The 16,655-nt window shown below is 41.2% G+C and overlaps 1 protein-coding gene across 1 annotated transcript in view; it reads left to right on the forward strand.

The window, feature by feature from the left end:
• LOC135494379 (uncharacterized) overlaps positions 1–16,655 on the forward strand; it is a 104,654-nt gene that overhangs the window by 12,702 nt on the left and 75,297 nt on the right. Inside the window, exon 2 of the mRNA XM_064782298.1 lies at positions 11,315–12,346. Coding sequence (XP_064638368.1) covers positions 11,380–12,346 — 967 coding nt within the window. The 5' untranslated portion in view covers positions 11,315–11,379. The remainder of the gene's footprint in view (positions 1–11,314; positions 12,347–16,655) is intronic.

The following is a 16,655-nucleotide window of genomic DNA, read 5'->3' on the forward strand; positions in this document are numbered from 1 at the left end:
GAATGAGATCAAACCGTGAAATTGCGTTACCCCTTTATAGCTCACCTGTGTGAGACAAGACCACAATTGATTTTTTAAGCCTTTTAGCAGTTAAATTCTCAATGTTTGACCGCGACGCATCAAAGAATGCGTGGTGTTGTGAATCTGAAATTTAGATTATGTTATTCCGGACAGTCGGGCAAGTAAATGATTGACCACGGAAATTTTTTGATAATCGACAAATTAGACAGACTTTATTTCCACTCTTTTCAGCCAACTGGCAGAAAAAACTCAAAACACGCCCCCTATTACCCAATTAGCAAAATTCGAAATTAATTTTTTCATCAAATAATTTCTTTATATCTGTAGACTTGCCACAACAAATATTTTTTCAATACCTCTCCAAATATGTACTTGAGAGTTAAAAACATGCACTCGTCTAATTGTTAGGCCTCGACCCTCCAACCGGCTATGAATATTCATTAGTGGTCTTGTCTCGTGTGGGGAACTTTTACGATGCAAGTACGTGGCGTCCGTCGTGGTCGTCGTCCGTCGTTTCGTTACGCTACCGCGGGGATGATATTGCCCAACCGTATTCTTTGCTTTCTCGCCTCCAGGCAGCCATCTTGGAAATACTTTTTGCCATTTTAAGCCAATGGCAAAGGGCGCTCTGTGTGGGAAGGGGGAGGGGTGCGCACCCCCTGCACCCCCCCCCCGGATCTGCCACTGGTTATTTACACAAATGGAGTAGATTTGGTCCATTAGTTTTAATAGCTCCAGGGTCCCTAGGTGTTTTTTTTTGTTTTTGTTTTTTTTTTAAATCCCACTTGCACGTTTTCTTTAGTAATAACATTTATTTTAGCAAGTATTAATGTTTTATTGTTTTATTATAAATTGTAAAGCGCTTAGAAGTTTTAACAACGTTAAGTGCTATAAAAATGTTTTTAATAATAATAAGTATGGCCGTCCGTTTGATATTGGGCCACCCTGTATAACTGGTTTGCTTCGACTTTACAAACTCACCCAATCCATTCCGCCCTCAGTGACACAACATACATGTAATTAACCTGACCATTCATTCAACAGTCCATAATCACACGAGGATGATGTTTTTTGCTCGGGTTGATGCTTCTCATCAAATTATCACGGTTCTCCGACTCGAGAAGTACGTTATGTATTTCGTAGTTGAGGCGTCCCCTCTTTTTGCGCGGATAAAAGAGTAATCTTTATCTTGTCGTCACGTATACTGAGATAGTTACATCTTGATAAAACGAAATTCCGCCTTCGTTTAGTTGTTTCATGGTAAGTTAGTTACTATGTCCTTGGTTAAAGAAGTTACAGCTTCATTTTGTCGCGGCATGGTTAGTTGGTTTTGCATTTATTAGTAAACTTTAGTTCCGATTTTCTTTCAGATATTAATAATAAAAGATAATCTTCATGATTTTACGCTCAGCTTGGAAGACTTACATGTACACGTATATCTACATGGCTAATTCCGCTATTCGATTATAAGATGAAGGCATTTTTATAATTCCCGGTAGTCGTCGGGATCATCTTGTCTTAGCAACTTGTAGATTGGTACACGACCAAATCAAACGACGGCGGGACGAAACGAGTAGCTCGGACATGCCCACTATTTTGAAACCGCGGGTTCATTGTTCACTTCGCCCGTATTCCAGACGAAAAAGGAAGCATGTAGATTGTTTCTAATGAATCTGCATGGCTTCATCCATGAACCTGTTTCCCCCCAAAGCTCTAACTTACTTGTTCAGGAAAGCGACACGGATATATTCTTTAAGTGCAATCCACCCAATCAAGATTTGAGTAGTCAATTTGAGTAGAACTCCCATCACTTTCAGTGAATAATCTGGTTTTCATCCATGATATCGTCAACAAGGTTGACCTCAGTCTCCGAGTTAAATCTACTGTAAGATCGGTAATTGATATGAGATTTCGAACAATGAGGGTGGACCACGGAACAATCAATATAGCCAATAAAACACGCACCTCACTCCAGCGAAGGATGGCGAGGAAGAATTCATTATCTGTGATGGAATGGCGTGATGAAGATGGAGGTTTTTTAGTGTGTGGCCATCCAGTGCAGGCCTAATGGAATTGACGGAATGAGCGGAATGAGACTGAACATGATAAAACGTGCTTAATCGTCGCCATAAGTTTTTATAATTTGAGGAAGTAGAAACGGGAAAAAATGCACTAGTTAGAGGGAGGTGGAACAAGGATCAGAAGACGCCAACCGTAGAGACCTACGGGTAGTTTGGATTAACCAAAGAACCGCCAGGGCCGATCGTACATGTAGCTCTGCCGTATACAAATGACCGCTGCGAAAAATCACCGTCTTGTGGAATCGGTTATTTACGTATTCTATTCGCCGTCACTGTTCTCCCAATGGACGGTTACCTACCTTATGCTTAGTCTGTTGGATAATTTGTCCGTCAGTTCTTGTAAATTGATATAGGTAAAGTAACTCTGCGGGTGGATATTTGATCAATAATGCAACCCGAACAGCCTCAGAATGGTCGAGGTCGTATAATTCCCCCGTAAAAAATATTCCGTTCCTTGGAGAAGAAAATGGTAGGCCAAACGATTCTATGATTGTACATGTATAAGATAGTTGAGCGCGACGGATACTGGTCAAGATAACCGGCTCGCAATCCGGGGGTCATGGGTTCAAATTCCGGTCTTGTAACAACTTTGATCTTCATCTCAAGCCGAGTTCACCTAAAATACGCGGAAGCGGGATAGACAGCTAGGGCGCATAGCCTAGAGAAAATCAGGCAAAACTCCCCTAGTCAAGGTTTTATCAGTCGTTTGGTGTTCACCTGACTATACTTAAATAATATTTTGCCTCCCCCTACCGTGTTTTTGTTATCTAACATGGCCGATGGAGGTTTTATGCATGCATGTCAGCTTTAGAATTGTTTTGCGGGTGTTTATCTCCTGGCTATTCCCGTTACAACAAACGCCGCCTCCTCATTGCGTCATAAGTAGAAGCTTGTTGCTGAGATATGGGATTACAGAAAATCAATATTGGACAACCTGAGATCGGACGCTGGTCTCGGTCTTCAAACTATAGCGAGTAACTAAGGGAGCATATCAAAATCATCTTAGGCAAATCAAAACAAAGACTGTAAGTATGAAGAAGGAGAACGAAAATTGGACCATTTATTCGTATCTTATTATGGGGTCTACTAAAATATGATCGTTACAGAAAACAGCATTCACCGATGTGCAATCCTTTCAATGTGTATTCAATTGCATCACTGGAAAATTCTCCCAACGACATAAAAAAATAGTAGTACATTTCGTAGTGTAAAAAAGTACTTTCTGCCAGTATACAACTAACTGACTAACTGACTAACTGACTATATGTAAACGGCTACCTGACTACCTGCTCGTGTATACTCCATTTAATCACATATTTTGAGTTTGATAAGCCAAATAGATACTCCAACTGTTGATGCCAGAAGAGAGTCATGTTCATCCTTCGCGTGAGGGATAGTGCGCAGGGAGAAACGAACAATAGTGACGTTTACACGGACCAAACCAAACCAAACCAGACATGACCAGATCACATCGCTCGCGACGTCATGAATGACGTAGAACATCGAACCAGTCAAGATCACATTCGTGAACGCGTACACGGCAGACCTTTTTAGACAGATCCGGATCGATTTAGATCAATTTGGTCCCGTATAAACGGCCCTATTGTTCATCTTTCTTTGCTTCAAAATACTTTTGACGTGCTCCCTCATTCTCCAGCTTGGTTTATTTGTATAGATCCCAGTGGTTTTTCCATCATCGCCTCCCCCACAGTGTGTCGAGTTGCGTAACTTGTTATTGTTTGAGCTGGGGATACATGAAAGTCAATGTCACCAAAGCGCCAGATCTCCTACCGAAGCCAATTGTCTGTCATGAGAAAGATGATGATAGCCGAGCGAAACTACGTACTCTCTCGTTCAAAAGGAAGACTCCGATTGTGTCGGAAGAAATGTCAATAACACCATGGCTTGTAGCTGTAATCCCAGCAATGTTCCTTCTTGTCATGTATATGATATTTGTTGTTTTTTCTAAGCAGAGCGGCGGCACAATTCTACGGTGGCTCCCAGGACACAGAACAATTTATAATTGGCCAGAAAATGAAAATTGAAATAACGTTGCATGGTCTAAACAGATTTTCAATCAACTTTTTGCTGCTGCGAAATATTTCACCGCGAACAAGTCTGAAATTTCATTACGTCACTTATTCATAATACGCGACACTCGTAAGTAATAGATCTACGAGGAATTGAGGAAATTTTCAAAACAGTCAATAAAGTACATATACTTCGTACTTCGTCGTTGGTAGCTTTTCGTATAAAGTGCGGCAAGACTTGCCTATTATCTCTCTATCCGCGGTACTGCTGCCTTTGAGTTGGATAACTCGCCAGCGAGATTGGTAAATTAATAGGGGGGCTATTGGCGATGTTTGTGGATCATGCGTTCGATGATATTGGCAGGCTTTTCTTAGTGGGACTTGTGGTGGTTATTGCTGTCTCTAATCCGGCGTATAATGTCTTTGCCCAAACACTTTGTTGGTTCAGGTGCCAATTCCAGAAATATTCTGGCCGCTGGGCCGCCCATATCTCAAACACCTTGCTGAGTTGTCTTTCAATTGGATATAACACATCGCTGTGATGGGTAATTGATATGGGCTATTGGCGATGATGCCGGATCAGGCGACCAATAATATCATTGGTGCGGGGCTATTCGTTGGGGGGAAAGCAAGGGATTCGAGGTGGTTACTGCTGTCTTCATACCGCATTCCGACTACAGATCAATGTTGATCGAGGTGCTTAGGCTATATCTCGCCGCCCGTATCACAAAGCACCATATGCCGAGCTGTCTTTTACTTGTCGCCGCGGTCCGATTGGTAAATTGATATGACCTTTCGGTAATTTAAGATATACTTGGTAAGCTATTCGTGGAAAAAGGTAAGGCACTTGAGATGGTAGCCTCTTTGTCTCGCTCGGCGTATATGCCTTAACCTAAACATCACTTTCAGCCATGCAATCTCTTACAGAGGGTTTGCTAGGGGACGAGATGGACCAGTCGTCGTCGCCATCTTCAAATATCAGTCTGCGTCGATCGCCACAATGTACATGACGATTGCGACAAGGCGGCAGGAGTGAACTGGAAACAACGTAAAAGTTCTCATAAAATAACTGTACAGTTCGATGTTTGTTCCATGTCTTCACCGTGTATATCATATGATGCAACTCCCTGATTTGATAAAGGATGTTTGAAGCTGCTTTTAACGTTTAGATCGTCTTTCGAAAAAGTGATTTGAGGAAGAAAAAAAGAAGTAGTTTTGTGCACTAAAGACGTCATCATTGGCTGACGATATATTTGCTGAGATGCCCTTTAGTTCAAACACCGTGCCGAATTGTCTTTCAGTTGGATGACTTGCCGGGGAGATTGGTAAATTGATACAAGCCATTGGCGATGTTGGCAGATCGTGTGATCAATATCGTCTTTCGGAAGGTTCTTGTGTGGCAAGAGATAATTGAACGTGTTGACTCGGGCTTGTCAGTGCTTGCTTTCGCAAAAAGTGACAGCAACCAAGGCCCGGCAGGCAAATCCGACCACAAACAGAAATCTTCTTTCTTTTGTGTTTTTTTAGATTGAATTCGGTAACTCTGTATATAATTCGGCTCAAGAACATGCTCCCATAATTTGTTTTGTCATGGCTCCCGTTGTCTAATGCTAGTGATAGCTCGCGGTGTCAGTATGTCTACATGTCGCTAGCCTCCCGGTTCCTCATAGCATCGTGCCAACCTATCTTTTCCTGGATATTTCGCCGTCGAGGTTGCCAAATTGATATGGGCCATTTGCGATGTCGGTAGATGGTTACCATCAATATGAGGTTATGTTTGTGAACAAGAAAAAAATATGCTTGCCCCAGTGACTATTTTGTCTAAAGATTGCTATTTGATCAGATGTCGGTGATACCAATAATTGGTTTCTCAAATCATACTCTAATAATGTGGTCTTTCATTTCAAAAATTCTCCGGCAATACTTGGTAAAATTGATATGGACTATTTGCGATGTTGGTAGACCGAGCGATCAGTTTCGTTTTGCCGTTCTTGCGTAAAAAGCATTCGCCGACCTGGTTAGTTCTCTTGCAAGGGAAACTGCAGCCAAGGCGGAGAAAGCTGTAATTGATTCGGTTACTCAGACAAACTCTCAGTAACTAATCAACGAAAAGTCAATATCCTTCTTGGATGGCCAGCTTTTTTAATCTAATATCCGGTATATGTACAGCGGAGTATAAAAGTAATTAAAACTACTTATGACTTCGTGTATAGATCAAATACTGTACATGTGAAACGCCAAATTTTCACGACAAACGCCAGCGTTACATGTAGCTAAAAAAGCCACCCTCACAAGCTTGAAATTGATAGATTTTCTTTCACTATAAGGTGTCGTATACCAATTTTCATCATCTCGTCACCGGCATCAAAAAACGTCATCTAATGCATGTAAAGGAACTGTCAAATTTGATTATTGTAAGATATTTATTGCTAATCTGTTATGACAGATTTTAGCTTATGCTTTTAGTGTGGCTGAACATTTTTTTAAATTTGACTTGTCATCAGTGTACAGACAGCCAGTCCCCATAAATTCTGTTCAGAGAACGTCATACATGCCATACTAATCCATGCAAAACTTTGTGAAATATCATTTTTTTCTAGGCAACACTAATTTGTGTAAACCGGGGTGAAGATAAGCTCGCGTCCGACTACGGATGTAGAGCTCTACATCTGAGACTCTAGCGGTCTCAGGTGAGTGAAACTAGAGTATTTTTATTACTCGACCGTGCTGTTGGTCCGACAAGTTCAGTTTCCTCAAATAGATCGAGGTAATAAATCAGTCGATCGAGATATTTCAAGAAAATTCATGTCAAAAAAAGTAAATCGTGTGATGTCAGTTCCCAGTCGCCGTACCAGAGCAATGAAGAAACGTGTGCAAAAATATGACTAATGGCAGTTGCCTTCGCTTCCGTAGTTGGCTGATTGGCTGATTGGCGCTGAAAACGCGTGATTCCATTTACTTTTTACCACCATTACTATAGGAAATCAACAACGTCTAATTTTGGCGTGGTTGTTGTGATGAAAACGGGGTTTCAAGGACTCTTTTGTAATGGGGTTTTCAGAGAGTGCTGATGTGTGCATTATTGCTGATGCCTACGCCAAATTTGTGAAGGGAGAAATTATCCTTAGTTTACGAATAGGTGAAAAGTTCATGTCCAGTTTTTTTATTGGTTTATCAAACTTCTTAAGTTGGTACGTGTTGTTTCCTAATTAAATTTCGCGAATGACGCCTCTTTCACACAAATGTTTCATTTCGACAGGAAGGGCAAACTCCGTCTCCCGTGACTAAATTCGATCAGGAATTACTCAGAGAAGTTGCCGAAATCGGGATCATGCTGATCGAAATAATTAGCGACTGGATAAGGATGCAAAAGCTTTTGCCCGTAAGGCCGCCGTACACTATAGCTAGGGATGGGGAGGGGGGGGGGCATGGAGGGAAAAATGCCCCCAAAGGCTCACGAAAATTTCGTATGCCGAGCAGATTTCGGCCGAATTTCAGACTGGCGGCGGACAAAAGAGGTGTTCGCAACATCAGCAAAATGCGAGCTCTTGGCCTGCCGCTCGCTCCTCTTCTTGTAAGGAAACCAACACAAAACAGAAAACCACATACGCTGATTCCGTCTGTCAGTTTAATCCACTCCGTCCTAAACATTTCCGATAAGTCATATCAACTGGCTTACTGGTACATTGAAGAGAACACAGTGACAGCTTTTAATGGAAACAACATCAGTTTAATCTTAATTCACTATCAATTTGTTTCTATCAAATGGAATTAAATTTGAATCAGGAGTCGGGGAATCAGATTCAATAACCGGCTTGAGGCAGTCAAAAAGCCTTCTTTCAGCAAATTAAGATGCAATTTTGATTTGAACCACGCACCTGGCGCTATATATGCTTCAGAGAAACATCAAATTTGATCGTGGAAAGCTTTAAGAGCTCTATCATCAGCTTTGTAGGTAGAGGATTCAGCTTTGTGGCTTTCAATCAATCAATGGCGTCGAAAAATCTTCCTTGCTACATTTTGTGACGTTCACAAAATGTATTTTTCCTGCAACCTAGAGATTCGTCGAGATGCTGTTTAAAAAACCGATACTGACGTAAAACATATTCACAGATTCACAGTTATATAAATCTAGATATAGACATGATGTCACAGTGCGTAGCCATACTATAGGCCTATTCAGTAAAGTCTCAACTCATGTTAAGACAGACTGACGTAAAACGCCGCAGAAAAGTAGCTTCCTCTTTTGATAAGTAGGCGGATAATTCTGTTCTACAATAACATCGAATAGTATTCTTTCATTACAAAATTGGTCAGATTTCTTGTATAACGAGCCTTTTCCAATCTAGTTGCAAATGTCAACAATTTTTATGATATTGGCAATAAGCATAAATAATCAAGAGACAGCAGATATGTGCCAGAATCACGAGCGCGCGAACGTTGTACAGTTTCCGCGTTGCCGGCATTGCCAGCTCGAAGCTTTTTCAACCATTCTGACAGAAGCATCAGACCCTACCAAAGATACTCCCGGCGATGGCAGCGTTTTCTCGAGCTTACCCATTTAATCAACGATAAATCAGTTGATTAGGTCACAGCAGCTCTTGAGCTCCCATAGCGGCCAGAGCTTGACATGTGTTCCTTCCTCTTAACGGCCTAAAGAGAACGATCTCGACAAGAGCAGAGACAAATCATGGCGACCTCTCCTATTCCCGGTTGAATGGCTTGGCAAATACATTTAGTTCACAACGAGATTGGTTCGGCTGATAGCAGAGCTGATATTCCTGGTTAGCAGTTGTAAGCGGATATTTGAGATCAGGCAGAGTTTAATACGTGTGCGTAATAACACAGAAGATCAATGATAATGGATCCGGGTAATTTGTTGGTACCTCATTTCCCTTTACAATGCGATTTCGGTCTTTTAGCCCATGTAGGCATGGGCGTGCTGATGTTATCTGGTTAATACTAGTTGTGAGCAAATATTTTGAGGAAAATTAAGATTCATGTTAGAAATTAGAGACATGTCAGTCCACAGGTCGTAGGGATGGGCAGCCAATTAACAAGTTTCAGCTTTCTACCATGAGAAGAGTTTCAAAAATGGCCGGGTCTATTTGGCAAGCCGCTCGCCGAACAGGCATCTTTTTTGTCCTGTTTGGAGAGCCGCTTGCCAAACAGCACTAAAAAGCCACCCTGTTCGGCCAGCCGGGCTTGCCAAACAGGTAAAAAATCTACCCTGTTTGGCGAGCAGGAGACTTTACTTTAATATTAATGAGTTCGGCTCTCCATTCAGGACAAGAAAAAGTCGCTGTTTGGTAAGTCGGGCTTGCCAAATAGTCACTTCCTTAAAAAAATATCATTTTTAGCTTTGATACATTTTCCATAATGACAGACATAATGATACTGTAGCAATTGTATTAAGTGGCCGCCGCGCGAAACCAGAAAATGCATAGATGGTCGCGGCAACAATGGGTTTTGTCGCGGTGGGTTGTCGGTGTCATTCAGGTACATATAATTACACTCACCCTGTAATGATGTTGATGACCAGACGTCTGGGCAGTGGCTTGATGAAAGAGTTCATGCCTGAGCATGCATAAATACAAATCCAAGCCTTTCCTGATTTTGCGTAGCGGCCTTAATGCAATTTCAACAGTAATCTACAGATATCAAGTAGACGTGGTGACAGGAATATAAATCAGTGGTCTTCTCTTTCAGTCAATTCGGAGTTATCGTCGACTTAAGGGGGACTATAAGCTGGGACTTGGAGGTCGAATGGTTGTCATCATAACAAATAGTAAAAATATTCAAGCGAGTTTTGTTCATTAATTTCCACAGCTAAGGGACTAGATCGTGTTTGATTCGGGAATAGATATTGAGTGATATGAATAAGACCAGCAAATGCTTTTATCTAAAACTCCATGTACATTTACACTAGGCCTTTCTGTACACAATTAATATTGAAGTAAAAGCATTTGCTAGTCTTTATTCATATCACCCAATGTCCTTATAGCTATTGTCCTCGTATAAGCACGAATAGTTTGGATGTACAACGTACAGTGAGACAGAAGAGACCCCCACCGATAACTTCGAGACCTTCATCTGACCTGCCTGGCACATGTAATGTTATTTCTTTAAAGGTAACTGAAGGTGGATATATTTGTGACCCATCACAGCAAAACCAGGTGCATGTCGCACAGAAGATGAGCCTTAATGACACCAGGAGATAATGGAAGAAATTGATGTGCTCATATTTCACAAAAAGCATACAATAGAGAAATGAATGAACAGTCCGTCTCAACCTGCCAAGGTCAGAGCGACATGCGCCTGGTTTTGCTGTGACGGGTCACATTTTACACTGTTGTTGATGTGAGTATGCAAATTGTCAAACTAAGTGCAGATACTGAGCAATACTCACTTGAACAGTCGTTGTTTGCCGTTTTTATTCAGGTTGCTATTACCCTGAACGCAAAAATAAAATATCATGATTGATTGTTCTGTTGGGTTGTAAGACGGAAAAGTTGGGGGTAAATATAGACTTAGCAATCTAAAGTGCGATTTTTAATGCATTCTCAAGAGTCCCATTGATCAGAACTTGGAAAAAAGGCGTACCGATCAAACATCCAATTGCTTTTCGATTTGTCACGTGTCAAAACAAATGATTAGTCACGTGTCGAAACAAGACAATTGAAGGCACCAGAAGGATTGATTGATCGTTTTGGAATACGATATGAAATGGAAGGAAGATTGATATCTTTTTCGGGATCAGTTTTCATCGCACTCGAGTGATATTTTGTAAATAATGAGGAATTATTGTGACATCTGATTAAGAACATGATTTTTTGTTGGGTGATCAAGTAAAATGTCCGTGTTTGGATTCTCAGATGGCACGTCCTATAGAATGTTAAAATGTATAGAACATTCGGCGCGACATTTGAGGTAGAGGTTCATTTCTGATAAGAATGCTTTCTCGTTCGACTCGTCCGCCAAGGCCGATATTCCCTTCGGTATAAAATATGCTTGTTTCGCCAAAGTTTCGATCCGTAGTGGGTTGCATTTGAGACGGAACCACTGCGCGGGCTGCGACTACATTGCTTACAGCACATTGATTGTAGGTCTCGAAACTCATTTTGAGATTCGTACGCTCATGTTTCAATCCATAATCTTGTCGTCTGCGTCTTGTTCTTTCAGGCTTCAGGCGAGAACAGTATCGAAAGTCAGCCGGGTTGCTTCAGATGCTGGTATGATGTGTCCAGATGAAGACCAAATGTGAACATCGTCATCGCGGCGGCCTTGGCTGGCTGTTTCAGGGCTGGTCACCCCCACGAACTCAGGAAAGGGGTGAATTCGGGTTGGACACGGGCAGGAGCAGCGTGAGAGGGCCATGTGCAGGCGCGTGGACTTTGTCCGCCGGTGTCAGTGCGGGTTTTTGGAGAAAATGGAGAGGATTACTGAATCGTTTATCCTGCGCAGGCGTAGGGGACTTAGATGCGTCAGATTGGAGTCCAAGGTGTGGTCAAGGACTTGATACTTCGTTTCGAAGTGATAGGAATTCAAGATACGTTCATACAAAGCGCATTTATTTCTCTGGAATCATTATCTATTACATGAGATTATTATTCTTGATCTTTCTTTTGGCGGGATCCTGTCGGGTATCCTTGGCGAAGTCGCTGTTCAACGCCGCCATCTTTGCTCCGGAAGACTGCGGTGGCGGCCTCTATCGAGATTACAAGCAAACTATGGATTACTCACTCTCGGAGGCAAATAAAATATACCCTGATATCTCCTTGGATTATGTGATGTACATTTCCTGTGATATAACGTCAACAGTTGACAAGATGTCAGCAAGTTTTAGCAATAAATCTTTAACAGCTATTTTAGAGTACAGAAACTACTTCATTTGTCGAACATACAATAAATTCCCAAACAAAATCGTGCCCATGATATCCTCAAGTTGCTCAAATGGAAATGGCTTCGCAAGTACATCGCCATCGGATACAAGCAATGCAAATGCATTGATGTCTGTTCTTAAGTATTTCGAATGGGGACATTTGCTGATCTTGACTGAAAATAAGGAACCTATGATAGGTTTGTGCAGGGAGACATTCATTCGTTTGGCAGAGGTGGGGTTCAGTATTGTAATCAAGGAATTGGATACGAATGCGATTCGGGATAAAAAGAATATGGAGACGATGTTGGATGGAATGAACCGAGGAATAAAAGGTAGGAAAGTTTACACATTTTTTTGCGGCACCCTGCCTGAGGATCCATTTGGCGATTGCTGGTAGCACTTATCCCAGTGAATTGCAATGAATGACTGATTTATGGAAGAAAATTTCGTTCATTCCTAATCCTTGCTTCTAAGCCATCGATCATAAGCCTTTCGCCATGCAAGTGTCACCGCTACCAGTACCGAACATAACATTTCGCCATGTAAGTGGCACCAGATTACTGTAAACCTGAAAAAGATCGCGCCTATTCATTTTTGCAATTCGCGAAAATTTCCAAAAAGGTTGACCTTTCACGATATGGTTTAGGTCGACTTCGAAATTTCTTCTTGTGTTTCCTGATCTTTCCTACCAAAAATATTTTTTGGACTTTTGTTATCGCGAACCGATCCTATTCGCGAAATTACATGTAGCAAAACTAAAACGCCCTCGAAAATTTGGCTGTTTATAGTTATAGTTATAGCAGGGCGTGCATCGTGTTGTTTACATTAGAACTGACTTGAAACAGCCGATTGGGCGTTCACATGTGAAAACATTGGCTGATATATGGAAGTTTTTAATGAAGTCACGGTCTTGGGACCTCGTAACTCACTGCGAATTAGAAATAACCTTGATTGAATTTCGTTTGATTAAAACTTTAATCCTATCGAGACTGATTTAATTTTGATTTAATCACGGTGCAGTGCATTTTTACCATGATTTGTGGAGTCATATTATTTGAACGTGTTTGGAATGAGAAATTTTATTCGTGGGTGGCAAGAATTGATAAAAACAACATCTAATAAATTCAGGTTGAAATGTTTATTTAGAATTTGTCTTTTTCTGAAAGATGGGTCGGCTTACATCATAGCCTAATACCATCACGCCCTACGGGTGGCGCTGATCGGCCAATGCCGGGGTAATGTAATGCGTGAGTTGGCATGTGGCGGACTACTTCATCAAGGTTCTTGTACGGAAGTATCACCGAAACCATTTTTTACTGCGCACTACTTCTTAAACCGATGGTGTCACTTGCGTCATGGTTTGTCCCTATATAATGGCATCGCGTTGCCGTTGACGTAAGACTGTCAACACATTCAAGGAAACATCCAATAATAATCATGCAATTATTGCAAAGCGTGTGTACAGAAGTGTTAAAGACTCAAGGCGATGATATTCTTATGTCTTCACATACATGGTAAATAAATGTACGCCCACCTTTGCTGTGTTATACTGAGCGAAGCACTCAACCAAAAATATCGCATCTGGCAGGCCCTGCACTATGAAAACACTGACGTGTGATTGGTTGTCATTATGACAACGTCATAGAATAATTCCCCGATTGGTGTTGCATGGCAATGGAAGAGGCAACGCACGAACTCACATAACCATGTTATTTCCTAATGAAATTAATTCTGTAAGAGAGCAGGCTGCTGACTTGGTACCCTGGGGAATTTATCCGCAAGAATCGGCTTAAATCAAGACTATTGGACGGAAATGTCACCGGAACTACTGTTTTTACAGAATTACATAATGTTTAATATGCTGAAGAACGATGATAAAGATGCTATTTAAATGTCATATCGTGTACTCTTACTGCTGTCACCGCTAGCGACGCCGGCTGAACTACCATCAAGTGTAAATCCAAGCACGGGACTGTCACTGTTAATGTTATTTGCATGTTACTTTAATGTTGACGATACCTAATTAGTGTTACACATGTCCCCGCAAGCACTACACGCTTGAAACTTCTGCTAATTCATAAGTCAATACGTCGACATTTAACAAGCCTATACATAAAGCGTCAGACGTGACAGCTGCCGGCGTCAAAGAGTTTTAATTGATGCTGTTTATAGTACAAATCAACATCTATGATGTTTTGGAAAATTGCCGGGAAGAGAGGCTTTGCCTTATTTATCTGATAAAGGTACCTCCCACTCCCGTATTGGGATAAGCCCATGATGCATTTTCGATTTAAAACGTGTAGTCGTGGATAGGAAAAATACGCCGGATGGAGTTTGGGTATGAGCGTTTGACATGTTTCTTTCCTGCATGGACTGAGGTATAAAAATAAATCAAAATAGCGCACATCTGCCATTACCGGCATCACGGCAGTACGCCTGCTTCTCTTCCTTTTACTGTGACATTTTTCTATTCTCTATTTTTATTTTACTCTTGGATATACAACAAACGAGGTATGGTAAAAACTATGTCATTACCAACCGGGAAAATGTATTTAGAGGCATTATCTCTACGATACTGTATTCCGCAAATCTCGCTACTGTCTATACTTTCCGAGTTCGCAAAAGAATCATCTCAAAAGCAATGAATTTCACGATTTTTAGTTTGGCTGATTGCGACATTTCTTTGCGCTTTCCAGTCAAAAAATAAATTTTCGCAATTTTTATTTTGGCGAAACTTTGCCATTCGAAAATCCACGAAAGTTGAACGCCAGCGTAAAGTTAAAGGTTTACAATACGGAGGACATCCATGCACATGATGAAAAATACTCCGTTAATGACATTTAGCTTGGCGACTACCGCATTTACACCTGCTCAAGACATTTATGGAGGACTCTTCATGATGACGCTTACGTGTACGTCAGAAGAGTTGCATTATGATAAATCTGCTCACAGAACGGCGCAACATTCATTCTTTAATATTGTATAGACCGGGTTTTAAAAAGCCTTTGCATCATCGGGAAAAGCCATAAAACACGTTTTATGGATACCGTACGCTGTAAGGTGAATACATGTACTTTGATATGAATCTTCAACTCTTGCTTGTCATGGATTTGAGGAAAAAAACCCAATTCAATTCTCCTGAAAAAGTATCCCGCTATGTTGTAGGAAAGAGTTTTCTCGTTTTAGTTAGTACTATCAAGAGTCTTTCGAATAATTCCGATTTCAATACAGACTGGGCGCAAGTGCGCTCCGTGCAGCGATCATCGATGTGCGAATCGACGCATTAGCGAAGATACGGCATCTTGATGTCGATCCCCTTTACCCAGGCACTACGACGGAACTGGCGTCGTGTTATCCGAGTAAGGTCCGACATTGGGTGAACTCAGGCGATGGGAAACGTTACCCGAACGCATTTCTACTATTAAAGGACGGAAACAAATTAAAACTGGAAAAACGACAGACATTTTCGGAACAATGGTCACCACGAAACAGGTGAAGAACAAACTGAGTGTCGGGAAGCACTCACTTTAACATGTTTAACGCGGCATATCGACGCTGCGTTTTCGATTTCCTTCCGAATGCTCGCCAGTAATTATCATTCCGTCAGTTAATTGGGAACGACGGCGAAGGCCAATACGCCATGATGGGAATGTGATGAGGGTGATCAAAGCATGGTTGTTATCGTCTGCCAATGCGTGGCCATGGCAAGGTGTAATGATTGAGAGTCCAAGGCTGCGTATCAAGGCTGTTTCCTTGCGGACTTGTGGACCAGTGGTGTTAGTTCCCATTCTCCACATACCATGTTTCCCAATACAACCATGCACTCTGCGAATTCTTATTAGAGAAATTGGACGAAATGTTGTAGTTCCCAAAATAAAATCGTAAAAATGTCATATCTTTTTAGAAATTTTCTCGAATTGCAATCAATAATTCGGTGCAAGAAGTTCTAGTGGTTTCATCCGCGATTAAATAAATCAAGAATCATGCTCGTAGCCTGCAGCAATTCGTGTTCCCTTATCCATTAACAACCCAACGTATGTTTGAAATACGCAATGAATTGCTTGTAAATTGGGAATAAGATTGGAGCGCGAATGTCACCATTTCCATTAATCTATCAATATAGCCAGCTGCGTGTAGAAAATTGCTTAGACGAAGTTGTAAATTGAACCGGGAGAGGCGCAATTAAAACTTCGTTGCAATCGTTATGTTGAGACAGATGTTGCGAATGTGATTCCGAATCGTTTCTTTTTTCTTGTATGATTCGGAGTGCTAACCTTGTTTCTTTAACGCCTTTTGAATGACATTCTAAAACAATGGGTCGTGTAAATTGAAGCGAAGAAGGCTGAAATTGAATTGATGAAAGATATTTTTAATCTTCCAATTCGTTGCAATAAATACACTGGCAGATGCTCCTAATGGGATCCTTTCACAACTTGAATGTTCGACACGATGATTTTTTGTATGATTAGGGGAGCTTATGCAAAAATCATGAACGCTTTTCGTATCAGATAACGTTTTTTCTTCAAAACAAATGTGTCTTCGTATATTGAAACGTGAAAAAAACTCAATTTTAATCTTCGTTGCAATAGTTACCCGCAGACAGATGCTTCTCTATTAGACTCATATTGTTCACAACTTGAA

The sequence above is a fragment of the Lineus longissimus genome, chromosome 10 (genome assembly GCF_910592395.1).
Source record: "Lineus longissimus chromosome 10, tnLinLong1.2, whole genome shotgun sequence".
Classification (NCBI taxonomy): Eukaryota; Metazoa; Nemertea; class Pilidiophora; order Heteronemertea; family Lineidae; genus Lineus; species Lineus longissimus.